The sequence below is a fragment of the Euphorbia lathyris genome, chromosome 2 (genome assembly GCF_963576675.1).
Source record: "Euphorbia lathyris chromosome 2, ddEupLath1.1, whole genome shotgun sequence".
Classification (NCBI taxonomy): Eukaryota; Viridiplantae; Streptophyta; class Magnoliopsida; order Malpighiales; family Euphorbiaceae; genus Euphorbia; species Euphorbia lathyris.
In genome coordinates this window covers 19,314,225-19,339,231 of record NC_088911.1, presented here as the reverse complement: position 1 = coordinate 19,339,231, position 25,007 = coordinate 19,314,225, and the positions used below count along the sequence as shown (strand labels likewise).

At 32.9% G+C, this 25,007-nt stretch overlaps 3 protein-coding genes and 1 long non-coding RNA gene across 4 annotated transcripts; 3 read left to right on the top strand and 1 right to left on the bottom strand.

Annotated features, from left to right (window-relative positions):
* Positions 1-291: 291 nt before the first annotated feature.
* Positions 292-4,630, top strand: LOC136220578 (3-methyl-2-oxobutanoate hydroxymethyltransferase 2, mitochondrial-like). Its single transcript, XM_066008393.1, has 5 exons — positions 292-512; positions 2,334-2,540; positions 2,814-2,960; positions 4,195-4,248; positions 4,342-4,630. The coding sequence occupies exons 1-5, from the start codon at positions 369-371 to the stop codon at positions 4,594-4,596; spliced, it is 807 nt and encodes a 268-aa protein (XP_065864465.1). The 5' UTR covers positions 292-368; the 3' UTR covers positions 4,597-4,630.
* A 141-nt stretch (positions 4,631-4,771) lies between these two features.
* On the top strand, positions 4,772-7,977 carry LOC136220399 (uncharacterized). Its single transcript, XR_010684517.1, has 4 exons — positions 4,772-4,936; positions 5,487-5,566; positions 5,714-6,148; positions 7,650-7,977. It is a non-coding gene; the product is annotated as an uncharacterized lncRNA (long non-coding RNA).
* A 5,700-nt stretch (positions 7,978-13,677) lies between these two features.
* LOC136217103 (pentatricopeptide repeat-containing protein At3g61520, mitochondrial) lies at positions 13,678-16,229 on the top strand. Its single transcript, XM_066003687.1, has one exon. The coding sequence runs from the start codon at positions 13,777-13,779 to the stop codon at positions 16,009-16,011; it is 2,235 nt and encodes a 744-aa protein (XP_065859759.1). The 5' UTR covers positions 13,678-13,776; the 3' UTR covers positions 16,012-16,229.
* Positions 16,230-22,239: 6,010 nt separating this feature from the next.
* On the bottom strand, positions 22,240-23,808 carry LOC136217102 (WRKY transcription factor 22). Its single transcript, XM_066003686.1, has 2 exons — positions 23,158-23,808; positions 22,240-23,049 (listed from the first exon to the last, which is right to left on the bottom strand). Exons 1-2 carry the CDS (start codon positions 23,628-23,630, stop codon positions 22,572-22,574), a joined length of 951 nt encoding a protein of 316 aa, XP_065859758.1. The 5' UTR covers positions 23,631-23,808; the 3' UTR covers positions 22,240-22,571.
* Positions 23,809-25,007: the final 1,199 nt, after the last annotated feature.

The window sequence follows — 25,007 nt, the reverse complement described above, 5'->3', positions numbered from 1 at the left end:
GTTGTACACTGCCACTAGAAGCCCTACTGACTTAATAAATTCAATCAGTTCATCGTTTTCAGATATTAACATTTTGGAATTCTATGTCTAAATCCCTAAAGTCGATGTTCACTAAACTATCCTGGTCCTCTAGGGCCATCAAACCTTATTTTCTCAACAGCATCCGCGGCATGAGCAATGTCCCTGAAAACACTATTTACGGCGGGTCTAAGCCCCAGAACCCTAACCAGAGAGTGACTCTAACCAGTTTGAGACAAAAGCACAAGAAGGGCGAGCCAATAACTGTCGTGACTGCTTATGACTATCCATCCGCTGTCCACCTCGACACAGCTGGCATTGATATTTGTTTAATCGGTGATTCAGCTGCCATGGTTGTTCATGGTCATGACACTACTCTCCCGATATCCCTCGAGGAGATGCTTGTCCACTGCCGCTCAGTTGCACGCGGCGCCAAGAGGCCGCTTCTCATTGGGGACTTGCCCTTTGGCACCTATGAGTCCTGCACCAAGGAGGTACTGTAGCGATCTTTTGAATATCACTTTCACATGTATGAGCATCTATGTTGCATGGAAACGGAAACGGATACAGAAACTGAAACGGAAACGATACTGGAAACGTAATTTATGAAAAACATAGGAAATGGAAACGTGGGGTAAACATGTAAATATTAAAAATATAGATGCATATTTATAAATATTAAATAAAAACAAGATTGAAGAACAAGATGAAGAAACTCCAAGCTCAATCAATATTCAAGAGACAATGATTATAGTAGAAAGAAATATGGATAAGTTCTTTAAATTGAAGGATACAAGAAAGTAATTATCTCTCAAATACGGGTAAATTACATATGTGGTGTACAACTTTTAACTCAAATCACACTTTGGTGTACAACCAAAATTTTGTCACACTAAACCGTACGAACTTCAGGTGACCTCCCACTAAAGTGTACAGCCGGTTTTTGTTACCGGTAAACGCTTATCAACTATGCCACATCAGCATTTTTCATTGTAGAATTAAAAGAAGTGGAACCCACTTTTTATGAAATGACTAATATAGCCTCATTCCTTATAAAATTACTAAAACACCATCATCTTCTTCTTTCAACCTCTCCCTCCCATTTCTCTCTCTAGATCTTCTCTCTTACTCCTCTCTCTACATCTTCTCTCTCACTCCTCAATCAGGACGGATTCTCGATTTCGAGCGCCTAGTCGCAGAACCCTAATCTTGCCTCTCAAAAGGAGGAGAAAAATCACAAAAAAAAACTTGAGCAAATTTCCAAACCACAAGAAAATCAAAGACTTGAGCAAATTTCCGATCCACGCGAAAACCAAAGAGGAGGCGGCGGCGGCGGAGATCGTCTACAGCAGCATCGCCATATGAAGAACTTATAGCAGCATTACGACTTTCCAATTGCAAATTATTTCCTATTACCTATTAAAAAAATCTGGGGTTACTTAATAATATACAATTACCTATTGTATTTAATTCACTCGTTACAATTACAACATACTACTAATTCAAAGAATACAATAATAACTCAGAATTTATAATTAAAAGAATAATAAGAAAGATTACAAAATTAATATAATTTCATTGTATTTGATTTTGATGACGACGACAGCAGAAAATCAATGGACTCGGTTCTGCAAGACGAATGAAAATAAATGGTAGAGTGAGGAGTGAGAGAGAAGATGTAGAGAGAGAGGAGTGAGAGAGAATATCTAGAGAGAGAAATGGGAGAGAGGTTGAAGGAAGAAGATGAGGGTGTTTTAGTAATTTTATGAGGAATGAGACTATATTAGTCATTCCATAAAGAGTGGGTTCCACTTTTTATAATTCTACAATGAAAAATACTGATGTGGCATAGTTGACCAGCGTTGACCGGTCACAAAAACTGGTTGTACACTTTAGTGGGAGGTCACCTAAAGTTCGTACGGTTTAATGTGACAAAATTTTGGTTGTACACCAAAGTGTGATTTGGGGTAAAAATTGTACACCACATATGTAATTTACCCTCTCAAATACAAAGTTCAATTTTCCTAATCTTAGATTAAACAGGAACGGCAAAATATAAAGTTTGAATTTTCAAAATTTTAATCGAAACAGGTAGGAAAACTTTTAAAAACTGAGAGATGCGTTTCATATTTTTGGTAACTATGAAAACGTGCCCGGAAACGTTTCGTATCAGTTTCCGAGAGTTTCAGATTTCCACATATGCCGAAAACGGGGAAACACTTGTCATGAAGAGTTTCCGTGCATTATAGATAAGCATAAAATGTTTTTGTGTTTTCTTTTTAAGAGTTGAATGGTTGAGTCTGGATTATGAGCAGGCAGTTGATACAGCAGTTCGGGTACTGAAGGAAGGTGGAATGGACGCTATTAAATTGGAAGGAGGATCTTTCTCCAGAATTGCTGCTGCCAAAGCTATAGTTGAGGCTGGAATTGCTGTTATGGGGCATGTAGGCCTCACTCCTCAAGCCATCAGTGTCCTTGGGGGATTTAGGCCTCAAGGAAAGAGTATTTCCAGTGCTGTTACGGTTTGTTTTTTTGCTTGTGTATTAGTGCTGAACTTCGGAGGACGAGCCTTGGCGCAACGGTAAACGTTGTTGTCGTGTGACCAAGAGGTCACGGGTTCGAGTCTTAGGAGCGGCCTCTTGCCAAATAAATTGGCAGGGGACCAGTACACCCTTGTGGTGGGACCCCTCCCCGGACCCTCGCTCAGCGGGGACGCGTAGTGCGACCGGACCGCCCATTAGTGCTGAACTTCATTTGCGAGAATGAATTTATCGAATTGGTTTCGGCTTTTGCAGGTTGTGGAAAATGCATTGGCATTACAGGAAGCAGGTTGTTTCTCTGTTGTTTTGGAGTGTGTACCTGCGCCTGTAGCTGCTGCAGCAACTTCTGCTCTTCGAATTCCAACCCTTGGCATTGGAGCAGGGCCTTTTTGCAGTGGCCAGGTTTATATCTTATTTTTTTATGGCATTATCATTGGGTTTGGTTATAAATCAATGAATATGAGCTAATTTTCTATTTAATAAATAGATGATGCTAAAACAATTTAATTGTCTCTACCGGTTGCCCTTTTAAATGCAAGACTCACTTTATTCAAATTTATGAGAAATAAAAAGAAAGATAGTTGGGGGTTGTGATTAACGATCAATAGAATATGGTTCTAACAACTAAGGTCATCTCCAATCCATTACGCTATCTCTATCTCCATTTTCTATTTTCTATACATCAAATCTTATTTTTTTTCCAACCCATTATACCATTTATTATATCAAAAAGAATATTCTCAACTTTATTCCGTTCTAAATAACACTTTTATTAATATTTTATTATTTTTTACATATTATTATTATTATTATCAATAATCTATAATAAAAATTAATTCGAGGGCTAATATACCAATTAGGCCTCGATAAAGGAATGAGGCACGTCATTGATATTACTCCGTTAAGTTCTCGCAATTGTACGTGGAGTGAGAAATCTGAACTTAACGAAGTAATAGGAATGATGCGCCCTATCCGTTATCAAGACCTAAATTGATACATTTTTAAACGTTAAGCATATATTGATATTATTTTGTACGTGAAGGCTAAATCGATATTTCCCCAAAAACTATAGACCTATTTTAATACCTTATTTAATTTAATTATTTACAATTTTAAATAACATTTAATAAAAAAATCTTAAAAAATAAACCTAAATAAACAAAATATTAATTTTGATAAAAAAAAAGAAAAATTACAGATTTTATTAAAAAATAAATAGTTCCACCATTTGGTGGAACAGCCCAACTTCAACAAAAAAAAAAAAAAAAAGGTTGAAGTTGGCACTCCACGCCTCATTGGCGTGGAGAATTGGCCAACCACCGTCAATTAAGCAATTCCAACCCTCATTTGGTGAGGGTTGGAGTTGCCCTAACAAGACTTTCTGCAGGCTAACGATTTAACTTGAATATCCATGTTCTGTTCAAACTCTCTTGCTTAACAGCTGATATAACTATGCACAATTTGAAAAATAAACTAAGTTTTTGAGTGTTAGGCTTTCAGATGCAAGTGAAGCATAGAATGGCAGGTTGATTTGCTTCTAAATTTTACAATGACTGGAAATAGTAGCTTGATCCTCCCCCCCGGAATCTTTACAATGTTGATTTGCTTCTTATTTCGTATTCCATTCCCTATGCAGGTGTTAGTTTACCATGATCTTGTAGGAATGATGCAACACCCACATCATGCCAAGGTTAATTTTCGATAGCGATCGTGCTTTACTGATTCTTTCATGCCTGATGTGTATTTTGACTAAAAAGAAGGATTGCTTCTTTGCTTTATATAGGTTACTCCGAAATTCTGTAAGCAGTACGCAGGTGTTGGAGGTGTGATAAACAAAGCTCTGATAGAGTACAAGGAAGAAGTGACAAATGGTTCATTCCCAGGTCCTTCCCACACTCCATATAAAATGGGTGCAACTGAAGTTAATGGTTTCTTAAAGGAACTGCAGAAGATGGGTTTGGACAAGGCAGCATCAGCAGCTGCAATAGCAGATGAGAAGATAAACAAACCCGAATCACCCAACGGAGCAAGTTCCTAGACAAATGACTCAACATTAGTAATAATTAGTTTGGCACATCTATCTATAGAATATACTAATTCTGTAGAAAGATTTGACAGGTGTCAAGTTTATAGTCTATCTTGCTGATGTGTCTTTTAAAGAATTACTTATCTTTTATATTTGTAAAAAACATGAACGGTTTCCACACACGTTCTTGACAGCTGCTTTCAGTTCTCTTTCTCTTCCAATTTCTTTCTTCATCCTCATTTTGCAAGTTTTGTGTAAACGGATTCCTTCTTTTCCATTAATTGCAATTCTCTCTCTTCTATTTCCTTTTCTAATTTGAATCGTTTTCATGTCTCCTCAGACCTTATCGCAGGTGCGATTATTATTTTCCTTTTCTGCTTTTCATTTTCTTGCTTTAATCAATGTTTTCCTTTTCCAAGTTGTACTCATGAAATCTTAACATGCAATTGGATAATCCCTCTATTATCATTGGCTCAAATTGGGTGTTAAGGTTTCAGAATTGCACTTATTTTGTGTGTGTTGTAGTCTGGATGTAAGCTATTGTTTCTATCTTTTTGTGAAATTCATTAGATAATCATCTCTTATTTTCTGGGCACCTGCAAATCATCCGAACTAATTGCATAGGTAGAAAGAGAGTGATAGTCATGCTAAGTAGAAACTTCAATTTGGGTTTTTAGCTGAGAAATTGATTGATTAATGGCTTTTTTTCTCCTCTCTAACCCCATCTTTCCTTTCCATTTGTATGGTAAGTTGTTTGTAACTTTCTTCTGATTATCAGTGTTTTTTTCCCCTTTAAGTTTGCTTTGATTTCTTTCAGTGAATTTGTTACATTTTGAGCAATGATGTTGTCAAATTAACAAAACATCCATCTTTGAACAGTTTATTTGTTTTCATACTTTCAGATGTTGCGCGCAAGTCCTACTTAGAGATGGATGTATGAATAAAGGTCCCTGTATTTCTTAGAATGAACCAAATTGGAAAGGTATGTAGTATACTGTGAGTTGTATAAAAAACGTTAATGATTTGGTTTCCACAAGTTTTTTAGAACTACTTTTCAGTTATTTTTCTCTTCCAGTGTCTTTTTGCAAGTTTTCTGCAGACTGATTCTCATTTATCGGTTGTTCTTCAGGTGCATTGAAAGGAAATCTGGATGTCCTGTGTCAAATTATAGGCTGAGATTTTTCGAAGCCACAACTCTAATTGTGATATTTGTTTGTGTAGCTAATTCTATGATCTATACCAATCCTAAACTTAATAAGATTTAGGAAGTGACATTTTTTTCCTTTTAAACTAGAATAGCAGAACTCTTTAATAGTAACAGTTTTTGTTATACACTGCTTTGAGTTATTTCTGATAACCTAACATTGGTGCCGGTTTGTCGTGATGTTTTTTTCATAGGACATATTTGATACTAATACTTTCTGTTACATCATGTGGAACTTCGATTCACTATCAATATTCTGGGAACAGTGGTCCTGCCCTGGTTTTAGTTCATGATTTTGGAGCAAACAGGTCTACATAACTGACATTTTGCTTCTTATTAGCAAACAACTAATTGCTACAGGTATTAAATCTACTAAATACTTATTATTAGCAGACAACAGACAACTAAGTGTACCCTTAAGGACATTTCCTGTTTTCGTCAATGGACTTTTAGGAGTTGTTTTGGATTTATACTTTCAGCCTTTTAGGTTCCGATCTCTTTTTCCTATTTCTGTTTTTTATCTGTTGCATTGCTCTGTTAAGTATCTCCTTTATACTTTTGAGCATATTTCCTTTAGGACTTGGTATCTAGAGGTGCAACATCGATGAACATGATGACACTAACCTGTGAGTTTTTTTTTTTTTTTTTTTTTTTTTGCGCTTTTGCTGTTACTTTCTTATATATGCTTCATTTGGTTTTGCTCACTTTTGCAAGCATTTGGTTTCTCTGTTTCCCATTTTAGCCCAAAAACTCAGTTTGGCAACTCTTTAGCATTTTTGCTGACAGATTGTAGTGGCTTTAAATTGTGCTATTCTCATCGATATCTCTTTTTTGGCGCACATATTTTTTTCATGTTTCCGTTTTTTGTCCCATTAATTAAATTTGCAACAGTGTGTCTCTTTGCCTAAGAACTGTTATAGATTTATTAAACACGTTTTCGTGGTATCATTTCCTTATATGTTTGGGGTAAGTATATAGAGATACATTTCATTACCATATATGGCTTTTTTAATTCCAGTTATTTTTAACTTATGTATGTTCTTATTTCCGCTTTGTTTTTTTAAATATCTGCTGGTTTCTTTAGTTTAGAATTCAATTTTGGGTTATGTTTCCAGTTTCCATCATTGCTGAGGGATATGTAATGGTTTCAATCAACTGATTTCCTTTACACTTCCATGCCACAATATTGAAAAGATGATAAAAAGAAAAGTAGTATGTGAAAAATGTATGCTACATGTTACTAATTGGAAGAACTAAGGATCTGTCAATTTTTAAATTGTGAAAAATATATCAGTTGATAGTTTATTTCTGTAAGGGATAAGGTGAAAAATTGCCCCTAACGTTGTCAGCCATGAGCAATATTACCCTTAACGTTAAATACAGTACAATTAAAGGTCTAAAGTTGACAAGGTAGTTCAATTTTAGAATTTACTAACAGAAATTTTTTCTGAGTTAACTATTCCGTTATCTCCTACGTTAAGTGTATTCTACTGGAAACAAAAAATACCCACTAAATCTCATCTCTAATCCTCAAATCTCATCTCTAATCTCTAACCATTATCTTCTCATGCATTTCCATCGTCATTATCTTCTCATTTCCATCGCCAGGTTCAGTAAAATGAAATCCCTAAGCCTTTGCTTCAATTTCACTTATGTTTTGAATCTCAAAATTATCGATTTCACTTCAATTTCGTTTGACTTTACCACAACAGAATCACAAAATCCGTTAGTGTTGGTATGTGCTTTCATCGCCTCTTGCTTTAGGTGAAAATTCTGGGTTTTTATTTCTTTGGTTATCTGCTTTTTTCTAGCAGAGTGCCATGGAAAATTTGATGATTCTTGCCTTTCTCCTATTTTGTAGGGATTTCAAATAAATATTAATAATTATAGTCGAGGTCGGATTGTCATAGTGCGAAGTTCACTCAATGGAGAAAGTCGACTACGATACAGTTCTTGCAGATTCTGGTTTCTGGTTTTGAAGTTAGACAGTCCTTATTTGTAAATTGAACTGAGATAGCATATAGGACAAGAGATAACAGAACATTTAACTGAGTGTCTGAAATTGGACTATTTTATCAATGTTAGGCCTATAATTGTACCATTTTTAACGTAGGGGTAATATTGCTTCTGACCGATAACGTTAGGGGCATTTTTGCACCTTATCCCTTTCCGTAAGCTGTCAAATCCTAAACCACATTCATATAATATAACTTTATCTTTTATTATTGAGTTGCGTTTTCAAGCGATTTTAGAACATTGAGTTTAGGAATGTTGAATCAGTGATCAATTATGCTTGCATGCATGGCTTCTACAATCTCTTTATACAATCATGTTATTTTTATATGCCATTATCTAATGGTACCATCATAGAAATAGATTTCCAAAAGCTAATCAACAGCCCAAAAATTCAATCTTTTCGAATGCTTTATCTAATGGTACCATCATAAAAATAGGTTAAGACATGAAAAAAATAAAATATACTAATTAAGAGTTAAAAACAAAATAGTTGTTATTCTAAAACATTAGATTAATTGTAAGCCATTCAAAAAAGTAATTATTTGATATTTAAATTTGAAAATATCATTTTAAGATTTATTGGTAAATTTTAGTTTTTATCTTATATATCCAAAAAAATTAAGTACTTACGAGTTTCTATTTTAAAATATCAAATAATAAAATCTAAACAAATTTAGATTAATAGAAAGTTTAGCTTTATTTTTCTAAAATAATACTTTTAAATAGACTAATTGATAAATATATGAGTTTCATAAGAAAATAAAAATAAACATACCATGCAAAGCACGGGTGGCGAGCTAGTCTATATCTATATGAGAGAATTTACAAGAAGTGTTTTAAAGGCTTTTTAGCTTAGTTGGCACCGTAGGAGCAAAGAAAATAAATGAGTTAATGAATTCTAATTATCTCTATATAAGTACTATATTAATAAATTATTTATTGTCAATTAATAGCTCATCAATTAAAGTAATAAAAGAAAGTAAGAGTTACAGGAAGATGAAAAAACACAAAATGAAGGAAATCCAAAAATCATAAATAAACCTATATATAAAGCATGATAGATAATATTCATATTCATTGGCCACCGAAAATCAAAGTCCTCATCGACCTTTAATTTTGATTGTGTATTAGTTTTCTTCTTAATCTTATAATTTTGTTTTTACTTCAAATAATATAATCTTATGATTTTGTTCTTACTTCATTAAGTGATTCAGATTTATTTAGGAGCGAGTTTGATTAATAAATTATATTAATACCATTTTCTTCAAGAATTGTCAGAATTTAGACTTTGATATCTCTAATTGAAGAAATTTGATTGAAATAAAAGAGGCATGGACAACTGAAATCGGAAAAAACAAAAGAATAAAAAATTACAGGAAATCGTTATGTTTTCCAAGGTAATTATTCGATTTTTTTCATATGTGGTAGTTATTTTATTCTCAATTGTGCTGTTTCACACATCTCGCTACCTTATTTATGTTTTTTTATTTGTTTTTTTTTTCAAAATAACTAAAATAAAGATTTTATATATTTTTTCATTTTTTTTAGTATATTTTGCTAGGTGTGATCGTTTGAATTGTTAACTCTAACTAAAATTTGGATTTCGGCTTTACATGAACTTGATTATTAGGTTTAATGGAGATAGATCAATTTTTCAAATTCAAAACATGGTGAAGTCCACTGATTTTTTTAATTTGGGTTTATCTAACTCATATGAATTGAATTTTTTATTTTTATGCATTTTGGTACGAATATATATAAAGTTTCACGCAATAGTTGTTCATTGAAGTTAGAGATATATTGAAGAAAATAATTAAAGAGGTATTGAAACATTATACTCACAATGAAATTTATTTCAATTATAAATCATGTTTGGTCATAATTATCATTGTAAGTTTCTTTCTCATTGTTAGTTATCGATTTTACATTATTATTATTATCAAGAAGTTAAATTTTTTTTTTATCTAATCCTCTAGATTAAGAGATTATAAGCGTCCAATACATTTGATGAGATGTTTATTTTTGAAACAATTTGAATTATGCTAGATATGAACTCAAAATGAAAGGTAAATAAAAATAATTTTTGTTGTTTATTTTTTATGTGTACTGTTTATTTTTTTTATATCTATATCTATACTATATATAATAGCGTAAGCAGCGAGAATTTACAAAAAATGTTTTATAGGCTTTTTGGATTAGTTGGCACCATAGGAGCAAAAAGAATAACTGAGTTAATGAACTTTTATTATCTCTATATCATGAATATTATATTAAAATATTATTTATTGTCGATTACTAGCCCATTAGTTAAAACACAAAGCAAAGAAAATCGAAAAGTCACTAATTAACCTATGTCCAAAATATATATAAGGATCCATTCAAATTTCATTCATTTAACTTTAATAAATAACATTAAAACCAATATTACTGGAAAAAATATATATAATGACAAAAAATATGTAAGGATTCATTCAAATTCTCTTTATTTAACTTTAATAAATATCATTATAATCAATATAACTGGAAAAAAAAATTATAACACATTGACAAAAAAAATATGTAAGGATCCATTCAAATTTCATTCATTTAACTTTAATAAATAGCATTAAAACCAATATAATTGAAAAAAATTATATTTATATTTAATAGATATAATAAATTAACTTACAAAATATCCTAACAAAAACAAATTATATAACGATAAAAAATATGTAAGGATCCATTCAAATTTCATTCATTAACTTTAGTAAATAGTATTTTTTTTAAATCAAAAGAACAATGAATTAATGAGCCAAATTATGGCAAAATTGTAACAATGAATCAGAAATATAACTCGGTAATAAATTAAAAAAAGAAGGGCAAGTGGATAAATGAGAAGACTGTGTTAACACGTGTGTCATCCCATTCGCTTGCCGTCGTATCCATTTGAGTGAGTAAGAGTCCTTTGATGTTAGAATCGATCGTATTTTAATAATTCTATCCCCAAATTCAGAATCATCAACAGAACTAGAATTTATTGCTTCAATCACTTGTTTAGCATCAGATTCAAAAACCACATTCCTTATTCCATCAGCTTCTAGCCGTTGCATAGCCTGTAATAGAGCTTCGGCCTCACATTCTCAAGTTGTTAGACAACATAACAGACTTGCACATCTCCCCATTACAAACTGCCCATTTGCATCTCGTACATGTTGCTCCCATCCATGCACGACTATCAGCATTAAAACCTGCGGCATCAACACAACACAAGAGAAATCCTTCTGATGGTGGGTGCCAAGCCATGCAACCAGCAGATGAACTATTTCCTACTACTGTATTTCTGATCTGCTGTTCTCCAGTACCAGTCCAATTCCTCAAGGCATTTGCTTCTGACCAATCATTAAGTACAGTGCAAGCATGAGCCACTATTTGATCTGTTGTGCGAATCTCATACTGCCAAAGACGGGTATTTCTAGCCTTCCATAAACTCTAGAGGTACATAAAAAATGTTTTCATAATTTGTTCCGGTGCTGCTCTAATCATATTATGAAACCATGATGTTAGGTTCTCAGCCAGCGCCGCCTCCGCATTAATTCGATCCAGAAGTCCCACCGTCTGCCACACTCTTCTAGCTCCTGCACATTCAATAAAAAGATGTCATCCCAAGGTTCGTTACATATCACACAAGTACTACATACATGTACCCCACGAAATTGAAGATTCACTCGCGTTGGGATACAATTGCGTGCTAATTGCCAGCCAAAATAGTATTAAAATCAATATAACTAAAAAAAATTTATAACACATTTAATTTTTTATTGTAATAATTAACACAATATTTAAACCTCCAAACTACTATATAAACTAAATAAAATTTAAAAAGAAAGACATACTTATTTTAAATTCATGGATTTATGAATTTTTTTTATATGTAATTGAAATTTTTTAAGAAAAATGCTAAATATATATATATGTAACATATTGAATTGATAAAGTCTTCATGTGTACCATTAGATCAGTATTGTTTGTAATAATTTATAGCATAATATATTGATGTTGCTTCCATTCAACATATGTTTTGTAATTCTTTTGTATCATAGATAAAATATTTATTTTTAATCGTAGTTTAATTCAATTTTTGTTTTTCATTATATTGTAATATATTTCTTAATTAATCTCTTATTTTATTATCATTGTTTCACAGAATTCCAGTTAGAAAAAAATTTAAAAATATATTAAAATTACTAAAAAGTACAAATCATTAAATTTTGTAAAAAAAATAAAGCATTCACCTTTAATTAAAATTTTATAAAAAAATTAATCAAATTTTTATTTTCAAATTTGATTTAATTTGATTTGAATTATCAATAAAAATATATATTAATTTCAAATATACATAGTATAAATTTTTTTTATAGCATAATATAAAATTACTCAAAAATAATATATGTCAATTTATTTATAATCTAAATTATATATAAAAAATTTGTATCCCGTGCATCGCACGAATTTTTTACTAGTTAGTAATAATTATACAAGTTTCATTATATAATTTTATGATTTTAGATATTGCATCGGGCCAATTGTTTTGCAGTTTATTAATGTGTGCTCCATTTCTTTATGCAATCTAAAACCGATGTCAAAGTGCAAAATTTTGTTTGTTTTTGGAGTCTTATAAATTATCAAAATTTACTATCATTTTTTGTTTACCTCTAGTTTAATGAGAAAATTTGATAAATTATTTAACTATCTCATTACATATTTTATACACTAATTATACTACCGGTGTTCTAAAAATCGGCCTAAGTGCCTAGGTGGGAATTTTTAGAACATCGTTCCGATTTTTTCAAGTCGTTGGTTAAACGAATCAATATTTTTAAGGGCCATTGATAAAAGAAGAAAGAGAAATTTGGATATACTTACAGAGATAGCTGGAAACGAGGAGAGCACAAACAATTCAGAGAGTATCAATGTACGAAAATGTTGAAGGCAAGTATTTATAAACAGTTCTAGGCAATTAAAATGACGACGCTACAAGGATCCTAATTAAATGAGATTAATGATAGGGTTCAAGGCTCGAAGAATTTCAGCCAAACTCAAGAGGAGGGAGAAATATATTAACCAACACTTGGTGTTGCGTGTGCAAATGGAAAAAGCATGATAGGGTGCCTTCACACGATTCATCAAACCATTAAAGAGGAACAAAAATGACCGCGTTTACCTTTTCAAATATTCAATCTTGCCGTTTTTCCAAGTTCATTGTTAAAAATTCTTCGAGCCTCGCAAGGAGTGAAAACCGAACCCTAAAGGACTTGGATACGTACCGAGGGAGGGACATCTGATACTCTAAGAAATATTCTCTATGAAATTCCTAGAGAGCGTCCTTGACATGTGGATCGATATTATCCTTACGATTCAGTTGACTCATAAGGATCATATGATCCAAGCTGCAGAATATCCCCCGAAGGTGCTTATAGTACCATCCGCCCATGTGGGTCAATTTCCACCGTTCGTCCTATAATCAGTATGATGGAGGAATGAGAGCCTTTGGATCATATGAGGCAGTTGCAAAAAGGACGTTTGTCATATAGCAGGGCCACGTGGATCAATATTCACCATTCGACTCAGAATCAGTACAACGAAGAAAGGGGGTTCTCGGATCATGTAAGGTGGTTACAAAAAGGACCTTTGCCATATGGCAGACGCGCCACTTGACGTCATAACAGTTTGAGGGTCTAAGGACCAATCAGATGACAACAATATGGAGTCATTAGAACACACATTTCCCAATATTACAAAAACAACCCTTAAAACTACTATGTATGGATAAGATTAGGATTACAAAAACAACCCTTAAAATAGTTTTGGGTGTATTAGGATTTAGGGAAGGTATAAATTGGGCAGAGCAAGACTTTGAAAAGATTCAGCAGATGAATGAAACCCTCAAAACTCCAAAACACTAGAAAACCTCGGAGTTACTTGATGTTACAAAGATGAGCATAAGACTGTCGACATCTAAGCAGCTAAAGCTACTACGCATCTTACAATCCTACACTTGCAGATCCTTTCTCCATCTCCGGCACCTCTCCGCCGAACCACAACGACCATCAGATCAATTTAACGACTCAATCATAAATCAAGCCCTGCAACTCCTTCAAATTCCAGATAATGAATGGAACACTACTCAAATCAATCACCTCCTCTTCTCCGATCCCCCGCATTCTCCTCATCTTTTTTTCCAGATCTCCCGTCGTTTGCCTTCCCATTCTCAAGCCATCAAATTCCTAAAATACCTCCGGGAACATTCTCCGGCACCAGACATTGAGTATCTCTCATTCATTTTACAGGCCATCATCGACCTCGGAATCCGTGAACTTGGCTCGCCTGCTGATCTCTATGAGCTTTATAAGGCGTCAAAAGAGTGGAATGTTCCACTTACTGCGGATTCCGCCGCTACTCTTCTATGCCTGTTTCGAAAGAGCGGTATGGTGGAGGAGTCGTTTATTTTGTTCAACGAACTTGAGGGTTCTGTTAAAAACACTCGTATTTGCAATATTTTATTACCTTTTCTGTTGAAAGCTGGACGTGTCGATGATGCACTGAAGGTGCTCGACGAAATGTTTCAACCAAATTGTGATTTTCATCCAAATGATGTTACTGGAGGTATTATCTTCTCTTGGTTGATAAAGAGCAGAACAACAGGGAAGATCATACTTGACGCGAAGGTTGTTGAATTGGTCTTGAAATTGGGTGATTATGGTGTTTTTCCTAATTCAATTTGGCTAACTCAGATGATTTCAGCTTTGAGTCGAAATAGGAATGGAAATATAGCTTCTAGTCTTTTGCTTGAATTGATGAACAAGGGGGCTATTGTTGCTACAGCTTCTTGCAATGCATTATTGACAGGATTAGGTAGACAGGGGAACCTTGATGGAATGAATAAACTAATGGCAAAAATGAAGCAAATGGGTATCCAGCCAAATGTTATTACTTATGGAATCATTATTAAGCAATTGTGTAGGATTAGGAAAATCGATGGTGCTCTGGAGATATTGGAAACTATGAATGGAGCTCTAGTTGAGTCAGATGTGATTATTTTTAACACATTGATTGATGGTCTATGTAAAGTTGGGAGGCAAGAAGAAGGTCTGGGTTTGATGGAAAGGATGAAGTTGCATAAGGGATGTGCTCCTAATACTGTGACCTACAATTGCTTGATCGACGGTTTTTGTAAAGTGGGCGAGATAGAACGTGGTTTGGAGCTGTTCGACGAGATGAAAGAAGAAGGGGTTGTACTAAATGAAATTACTGTTAATACTTTAGTTGATGGTATGTGCAGAAACGGAAGAACGAGCAGCGCAGCTGAGTTTTTGGAGCAGATGCAAGCGAAAGGTTTCAAATCCTGTGCTTTTGCTTATACGTCTCTGATCCATGCTTATGGTAATGTGAACAATATTGGGAAGGCAATGGAGTATATTCAACAAATGATGAAGGAAGGTTGCTCTGTAGATGCAATGGTTTATTATAACTTAATCAATGGTTTGTGTAAAGCTGGAAAGATGGATGATGCCATGGTTGTCCTGTCGAAGATGAAAGAAGACGGTTTCTTCCCCGACATTATATGCTACAATGTTTTGATTAGTGCATTCTGTAACAGGAACAAGATAGATGAAGCCTATAAGTTGCTGGAGGACATGGAGGAAGCCAAAGTGGAGCCTGATTGCATCACATATAACACTCTGATTTCTTACTTCGGAAAATGCGGACATCTCAGAATGGTTCTCAGGTTGATGAAAAGGATGGTCAAGGACGATATAGCACCAACAGTTTTCACGTACGGAACGGTGATTCATGCCTTTTGCTTAAAAGGAAAGATTGATGAAGCAATGAACATTTTCAAAAACATGAATGCTGCTGCTTCAAAGGTAACACCAAATACTGAAATATACAATATCTTGATAGATTCTTTCTGCAAGAATGATAGTGTAGAACAAGCTGTTTCCTTGTTAGATGATATGATAGTTAAAGATGTGAAGCCAAGTAGTATAACATTTAATTCTATATTCAAAGTTCTTCGGGAGCGGAAATTGCTGGAGCAAGCCTTTGATTTAATGGTTAGGATGAGAGAGCAGGGTTGTAATCCTGATTACATTACCTTGGAGGTACTCACAGAATGGCTTTCTGATGCTGGTGAAACTGAGAGGTTAAAGAATTTTCTTGAAGGATGAGATGTTTCAGCCTTTTTCTACAGAGAGTAGTTTTGGCAAATGGGAAAAATTGATTATTTGAAGCTTATGTTATAAGTTGAATGTGTTAAGAAGAGCCGGACACTTCTTCGCTCCTCATTATGGCTGTTGTTTATCTTCAACCAGAAGTTGTTTTGGAGAATCTATGTGAATTCATGCATATGCATTGATGCTGCAGAAAATCAAAACGCTAAAGACAATTTGAATTTTTGATTTATGCTTTGCAAACAGGGGTGGAAATGGGGCAGGAATTATCATCCCCGATGTGGGGATTCCCATTTATTTTCCTTAAGGGGTGGGGGATTGGGAAAAAATTCCACATAGACATGGATGGGACGATGACGGACCTTTATCCCCATACCACAGGGATTCCCAAACGGGTTAATAATTTGTTTATTATGGTAATTAGAGAAAGTATTTATAAGAAATGAAATGTTTTAAAACAATTTGCAATTTTAGGGTAGTTAAAGGGCATTTCGGATGTTTGACCGTCTGAATGCTGCGTCGGGGACTTAGTCCCGGCCCGGGTCTCTAAGTTCCAGACAGACCTTTTCGAAATGGACTGTCTAGGACTCGGAGTCCTGTACAGCTTATATGTCCCCAACTATTTATTGAGCTATGCTACTTTAAGTATTTAATAAACTCCTTCAAAACTTTCTTTGGATCCCTCTTCTATTTCCATCTTTTCACTATTTCCAAATTCTTCCCGACCAACACCTCATTTTTAATTTCATATTTATAACATTTCGCCCTTTCTTTTTTTAATCTTTTGCTATCATTGTAATTCCTCTTTAAATTTTATATGGAATACTACAACAACAACAAAGCTTTAGTCCCAAAATGATTCGGGGGTCGGTTAAAATGAATCATTATATAAAATCGTGAAATCAAGTCGTGTCAGCGACACAAATTATCTCCCTCCATTCTGTCCTATCCACTACCATATTTTCTCCAATCTCCAATAAACTCATATCACTCTCAATCACCCTTCAAATTTTATTTGAAATGATAGAAAAAAAATGATATTTATAAAAGAAACTATATTTTTTATTTTGATTGTGAGTTTTTATTAGGGATAAGGTATCAAAATAGGCTTAAGGTTTTTGGGGAAGTACCAATTTAGGCTTAACGTTCAAAATAGCACCAATATAGGCTTAGTGGGTGTTTGTTTCAGCTTTTCAGAGGAGCGTTTAGCGTTTCACTCCAAACCGCAAGAAATATAGCGTTTGGTTAGGTTTATATAACCGCAGTGTTTAGCATTTTCTCTGGAAACTGCAGCGTTTTGGAGCGTTTTACGAAAAGCTCCTATTTGGAGCTTTTCATAAACAGCTGTTTGTAGTTAGTTGTTATTGATAGAATTATCCTTCTCTTATTTCCACAAAATATGTTTGTTCTTTAACATTATTTATATTTCTACAACATAATTACCGGAAAAACAAGGTTTTGTTGCGTTCAATAAATTTTTTATTTTTTATATAGATTATTTTTCTTAATTTGTGTAACACATTTTTTATTTTATAATAGAATAAGGTGCAAAAATACTCCCAACATTTATAGCTAGGTACAATTTTACCTTTAATGTCTAAAATGGTGCAATTATACCCCTAATTTTGGCAGCCAAAAGCAATTTTACCCATAACATTGACAAATTGGGTCAATTTTAGAAATAATCTATCAAACTATCTTCTTGGTCATGAATATTGTCATCTACACTTCACATGTGTACGATTTTATCATCGTTAGTTACATATCACAAACATATATATGATTAGATGTGAATTTTTTTTTAAGAAAATAAAAAAAAATATATTGTCTTTTGTACGAGTTGGACAAAAAAATTTCCAATATTTCATCGATTTAATAAATATTAATTTTCAATTTTATTATTAAATCACAAAAAAATATGAAATCTCTTTTTTAGAACCATTTGTATGTGCAATTAGTGTATAATAAGAAATAAACCAGAGGGGCTATAATTGGAGATACCATCGACCCAACTTGTCAATGTTAGGAGTAAAATTGCTCTTAGCTGCCAGCGTTATGGGTAAAATTACACCATTTTAGACATTAAGAGTAAAATTATTCCTAGTTGTAAACGTTATGAGCATTTTTTCGCATTTTTCCTTTTATAATTTCATCGTTGATTAATTTAAAACATGTTCATTTTAGACATTTTAAATCCGAACAGCAACAGTTCAATATAATTTTACCAAACACTAGTAATTAAATAGCTAATAACAAACAACTAACAACTTACTGCAACTGCTAACAGCTTACAGCAACCGCAACAACTATTAGCTAACAGCTGAACCAAACAGGCCCTTAACGTTTACAACATAATATCAATTTAGGCTTAACGTTTATAATATAGCATCAATTTAGGCCTCACGTACAAAATAGCACAAATATAGGCTTAACGTTTACAAAATAATACGAATTTAAGCTTAACGTTTACAAAATATATCCAATTTAAGCTAAACGTCATAATTAAATTAATCATATTATATTCTTTCCCTATTAACTTTATATGTTACTTTTTTATTTAATTCTATATTCTTATTTACTATAATATAATTAATTAGTATTCTTGCCCCTTAAGATCTTATATTTGTTTTTTATCAATGATTCCATGACTACTAAGTGGGTGTTTGTTTCAGCTTTTCGGAAAAGCGTTTAGCGTTTCACTCCAAACCACAGAAAATACAGTGTTTGGTTAGGTTTATCTAACCGCAGCGTTTAGCATTTCTCTGGAAACTGCAGCGTTTTGGAGCGTTTCACGAAAAGCTCATATTTGGAGCTTTTCATAAACAGCTGTTTGTAGTTAGTTGTTATTGACAGAATCATCCTTCTTATTTCCACAAAATATATTTATTCTTTAACATTATTTATATTTCTACAATATAATTACCGGAAAAACAAGGTTTTGTTGCGTTCAATAATTTTTTTATTTTTTTATAGATTATTTTTATTAATTTGTGTAACACATTTTTTATTTTATAATAGGATAAGGTGCAAAAATACCCCCAATATTTATAGTTAGGAGCAATTTTACCCGTAACGTCTAAAATGGTGCAATTATACTTTTAATTTTGGCAGCCAAAAGCAATTTTACCCATAACATTGATAAGTTGGGTCAATTTGAGAAATAATTTATCAAACTGTCTTCTTGGTCATGAATATTGTCATCTACACTTCACATGTGCACGATTTTATCATCGTTAATAACAGATCACACACATATGATTAGACGTGATTTTTTTTTTAAGAAAATAAAAAAATATATTGTCTTTTGTACGAGTTGGACAAAAAAAAATTACAATATTTAATCGAATTTATAAATATTAATTTTTCAATTTCATTATTAAATCAGAAAAAAAAAATATGAACTCTCTTTTTTTAGAACCACTGATATGTGCAATTGGTGTATAATAAGAAATAAAATATCTATGTTTTCTAATAATATCTGAAATCGACCCAACTTGCCAATATTATGGATAAAATTGCTCTTAGCTGCCAGCGTTATGGATAAAATTGCACCATTTTAGACATTAAGAGTAAAATTATTCCTAGTTGTGAACGTTATGAGCATTTTTTCACATTTTTCCTTTTATAATTCCATCGTTGATTAATTTAAAACATGTTCATTTTAGACATTTTAAATCCGAACAGCAACAGTTCAATATAATTTTACCAAACACTAGTAATTAAATAGCTAATAAAAAACAGCTAACAGCAACAACTAAACAGCTTACTGCAACTGCAAACAGCTAACAGCAACCGCAACAGCTATTAGCTAACAGCTGAACTAAACAGGCCCTAAATTTCATAGCTCATGTAATATATGCAAACTAAAAGTTTCGAAATATTCAATTACTTTTAGCTTGCATATATTACATGAGCCATGGAATTTAAGAGTCATGGAATGGTTGATGAAAACAAATATAAGGTTTTAATGGATAAGAATACTAATTAATTGTATTACAATAAATAAGAAAATATAACTAAATAAAAAGTTAACATATAAAGTTAATAGGAAAAGAATATAATATGGTGAATTTAATTGTGACATTTAGCTTAAATTGGATATGTTTTGTAAACTTTAAGCTTAAATTCGTATTATTTTGTAAACGTTAAGTCTATATTGGTGTTATTTTGTACGTGAGACCTAAATTGATGCTATATTATAAACGTTAAGTCTAAATTGAATTTGTGTTTTAAACGTTAAGCCTATATTGGTATTATTTTGAACGTTAAGGCTAAATTGATACTTCCTCAAAAACTTTAGACCTATTTTGGTATCTTATCCTTTTTATTATAATTATTGTGTAACTATTATAATTAGCAATACTACGTAGTAGCACTAACCTTTTTATACATGAAGCAATTTTACGCCAATAATATCAGATATAATAAAAGTTAATTTCACGTTAAATTGGTTCTATGATTGCATAAATTTAGCACGAGAAAATATTTAGATTCTAGGTATAAAATAATTGTACTATTGTTTAGTGAAGCTTAGGTGCTGCAACTAGTTAGGTTGATATTATAATCAATTTTCTATTAATAGTCTAAAATTGTTTCATCAATATAAAGTTAGTGTCTATTTGTTTCTATTTTTTGGAACTGCTTTTTATCTTTTAATTCTAAAAATAAGATAAAAAAATGTTCGGTAAAATTTTGAAACAACTAATTTTAACAAAAAAAAAAAAAGTCATCTAATATTTACTAGCTATCAGCAACACAGTAAATAGAAACAAGTGAACCAAACAGACTCATAATATTACATTGTCAGGGGCGGCCCTAGGACTGGAGGGGACCCAAAAAAAATTTAGCCTCATATCTACATATATGAAATTTAATTTTTTTAATATAAATGATGATAAAATCATATAGGATGTTATTAAAAAAAATCATATAGGATGACCTATTTCTTTCTAAAAGCCCATTAATAAAAAAAATTAAAAGGTCTATTTTGTTATATATAAATTTTTTATTATTAAATGAGTTTTTATTGCTTATTTTATCTATGGTCTATAAATTATCAGGACCGACCCTATACATCGCATACGTGGAGTCTAAATCTATTTTTCCCTAATCACTCTAAAGTTAAATCTTTAGTCTATCCAAATTTTATAGCAACAAAACTAAACATGATCAATTATATGCCAACTTGGCTAGGCAAATAATTTTGTTGTATTTGTATCAAAGCCAATGTCATAACCTTATTCATTGATGTGTCTTATTACTTCACATCATAATTAAGACATTATAATTAAGGCCACAAATATGCCTTTTTGTTGACTCATAATTAAGACTAAATTTTGTAGCTTATTCCAAATTGATAGCAACAAAAATTCAACCCTTGAGTTGTAACAAGCCTAACATGGTTAATGGCCCATTTATCTACTATCTATTTATCTACTCTTTATTGTTATTATTTGTTATTTGTTGTTTATAGTTGAAAAGGTAAAGATTTTTATCGTTGAAAAATATTATTTTTCACGTATAAAATAGCAACAATAATTTTCTAATCAAATAAATAAAACTCTCATTTTTAATATTAAAAAACAAACATGAAGAAAAAAAATTGATTGCATTTTTCTTTTTCATAATTAATTTTCCTTGAGAACTAATGGTTAAAATGGTTTCTAAAGTTAGTAATTATGATCAATACAGCTCTCAAATAGACATTATTTGATAAATTACTTTAAATTTTAGATATAAAAATTGATTGTATTTTGATTAATTTGTTAAATATTGAAAACGTAAAGACTGAAATGGTATCTAAAATTCAATTTAGCTAATGTGTCAAATATGGACAACTTTAATACTATATTATTTCTTACAAAATAAAAAGACTAAATTATTGATAAATAACCAATTAAGGTTGATTTGAATGATTAAGGGTTTCGAGTCATTTAAGTTATTGATCTCAAATTCAAATCCCAACATACGTAAAAAGCTTTAATCAGTACATAAAAGTTGTCTAACGAGTTTCGAACCGAAAAATCGGACCAAAAAAAATGATTGATACCTAAAATTCTATTTAACCTTAATTTGAAGCCATTATTAATTCCATTGATGTATATTAGTTCCTAATATCTTAAGGACACTTATTATTTGTGGCCTTACTCTGCTCTATCCGTCTGCTGAGAATATGCCTTGTTATTGTCTCATTATCTTCTCCAAATTTAAAATAAATACAAACTTCCATTTATCAGGATCTGATTCCCCCATTTCTCTAACTATAACCATTTCTGCCATAACAAGTACATCAAGATTCCAGATTTCATATCAAAAAATTAAAAAAAAATAAAATCAATTCCGTTCTACCCTTAAATCAAAAGCTTATCTCAACCAAATTTCATCAAACAATGAGAATTCAATCAATTAAATTGAATCAATCAGAAAAAAAAAAAAATTACTAATCCTTTTAGTTAATCAGCAACTCCACTGCCTTCAAAAGATTCTACAACTAAAATCATCAAATTGTATACAAATTAGAAAGAAAAAAAGAAATTATATATATTCCGGCGGATTGATCAGATGCTACTGGCCGCAGTAGCAGCACTGTTAGCTAGCGAAGGAAGCCCAAAATTAGCCGGAAAATGATCAGCAAAGCAATCTACGGTGGCCGGAGCAGTTAATTCTTCTAAACCGGCAAAGAAATCATCACTCACAGCCATATTTGAAAACACACCAAACTCATCTTCTTCTTCATCTTCCATAATATCTTTCTCCTCTCTGCTTTCTGTGTTTTGAGGTAAAATCTCCTCATCAAATGAAGTCGTCGGAGATGAACAACTGGGTTTCGCCGGAGACGGCTGGTTAGACTCAGAAGGTTGTGATGTACTAGTGGTTTTCTGACGAGTACTTCCGGCGAGCGAGTTCCGGTGAGTCGGTGCTGGGTGGTTATGTTCGCCGGTGTATGTTACTATGAAAATTCCCGGGTCGGATCTGTTTCTCTCCACTTGTTTCCGGGCCAAACACCCCTTTGAACTACTACATCTGTAATAACCCCTATGAACACAAAAATCCGAATTTTAACATACAATTATATGAAAGTTTGAAGCTTTAATCGAAATTAATCAAAATTAAAAGATGGGTAAGATACTAAGATCTGTTTACCTCGGATATGGAGAACCCTTAATGGGTTTCTGGCCGTATTTTCTCCAAGCCCATACATCGGAAGAAATGGCTTCCGCCGGAACTTGACATATCTTTTTCAGCTGATTCTTCCTTCTTTTAGATCGAGGAGTATGAGAATTTGCACTGCAAATCCTGGGTTGCTTCGGCCTTTGTTCCTTGGAAACTGAAAAGGTAGAAATCGGCGTAGATTGCGACGAACTTTGATACGATTTGGGGAAAAACGGCTTGTAAAGATCATCCAACTCTCCGATAACATTATTACTTCTTTCAAACGGATCGGAGAGAGAAAGAGAGCAACTTTTTTCACTGGAAAAGGAAAACAAATAAGACTGATGATGAGGAGTGGTGTAATCGGAGACGGCGGCGGCGGTGGAGGAAGGAGCGGTGTTATTAGAAGAGACGGCGGAGGAGCAACCTCTAACCACCGCCTGAAGATCCCAATCATCATCCATGGTGTGGTCTGAGTCTGTGTGTGAATCTGTACCTAGAGAGAGAAGGAGACAAAAGAAGGCGCTGACTTTTAAGAGAGAGAAAGAGATTTCAGGGGAAAGAATGAGTAGAGAGACAATAATATATAGAAAAATGAACCCTTAAAGAAAGCAGAGAGATAGAGAGAGAAAGTATTGGCATCTCTCTCAATGCTTGTCTTGTCTGTTACTACGGTATAGAAAGTAGCAATTCGACAATTGAAAACCGGTTAGTGGTATTTTGGGGGTTGACTTTGTTTAAAATGTCAAAGGGGTGAGAGGATAGATAGATAGATCAAAAAAAAGTCCACGCGCTCTCATTAAAGTCGAGATGGACCCTGTCTCTCTCTCTCTTACCGACAAGTTTACAGTGGGTTTCCAGTTCTTTTTTTTACAATATTCCAGTTAATTTATGTCAATGTTTTTTTACACTCACCATGCCAACTTTTTTTTCCTTTTTTCTTTTTCTTCAATTAATTTTTGCCCGTCTTTTCTATTTAATACGTTAAAATATTACCCCGATAATATCATTTGTTACTTTTAACTAAATCATTAAATTTATAAAAATTAAATGAAAATACCATATAAAAGATGATTGATTTGTATTAACATTAAAATATAATTTATTTTTTTATAGAAATTGGGACGAGACAGAACTTGGGCGGAGGTGAGCACCCATGGTCCAAGAACTGTCAAACCCGCAATATATTACTAAAAGAAAAAAGTGAGTGTTTAAACAAGAGAATAGGAAGGAGAACAAACAAAAAAATGGGGAGGAGAAAAAATAGGAAAATTCAAGAAAAACGTAAGTGTGAAATACTACAAATATCATCATTGATAAACATGTGGCAAAAAGCAGGAGCTGAACGCCACAAATTGATCACTGAGGAAGAGACTCCAAACTTTGTTAATGCATCAGCAGCTCTATTTCCTTCCTTAAAGATGTGTGAAAAGAGAATGTTCATCCTAGAGCAAATGCAGAGACAATGTAACCACTTTTATCGAATACTCCAAGGAACATCCATGAAACGATGTCTAAGCAGATTAACTACGTACATTGAGTCTGACTCAACCCAAAGCTGATGCCAATTTTTCTTCCAAGCAAGTTCAATTGCGAAAATAACGGCTCTCAATTCATCCATATAAGCAAAGGTGGGGTAGAAAAAGCAAAACAACCTTTGGGAAAGCCTCGATAGTTGGGAAAAATACCTCCCGCTCCTACCTCGCCAAGAGTGCCAAAAGCAGAGCCGTCTACATTGACTTTAACCCAGTCCGGAGGAGGTTTAAGCCAATGGACCGGAATAATGTTAGGAGCACAGCGAGAGGCAATGGAGAATTCTAGACGCTGCAGGAGGTTGTGAG

Excerpts from the sequence above, each read along its gene's own strand:
- LOC136220578 (XM_066008393.1), top strand. The coding sequence starts at position 369 with ATGGTTGTTCATGGTCATGACACTACTCTCCCGATATCCCTCGAGGAG. Across the intron at positions 513-2,333 it reads ATGAGTCCTGCACCAAGGAG|GCAGTTGATACAGCAGTTCG; the intron begins GTACTGTAGCGA and ends GATTATGAGCAG. Across the intron at positions 2,541-2,813 it reads GTATTTCCAGTGCTGTTACG|GTTGTGGAAAATGCATTGGC; the intron begins GTTTGTTTTTTT and ends CGGCTTTTGCAG.
- LOC136217103 (XM_066003687.1), top strand. The coding sequence starts at position 13,777 with ATGAGCATAAGACTGTCGACATCTAAGCAGCTAAAGCTACTACGCATC.
- LOC136217102 (XM_066003686.1), bottom strand. The coding sequence starts at position 23,630 with ATGGATGATGATTGGGATCTTCAGGCGGTGGTTAGAGGTTGCTCCTCC. Across the intron at positions 23,050-23,157 it reads AAGGGTTCTCCATATCCGAG|GGGTTATTACAGATGTAGTA; the intron begins GTAAACAGATCT and ends TTGTGTTCATAG.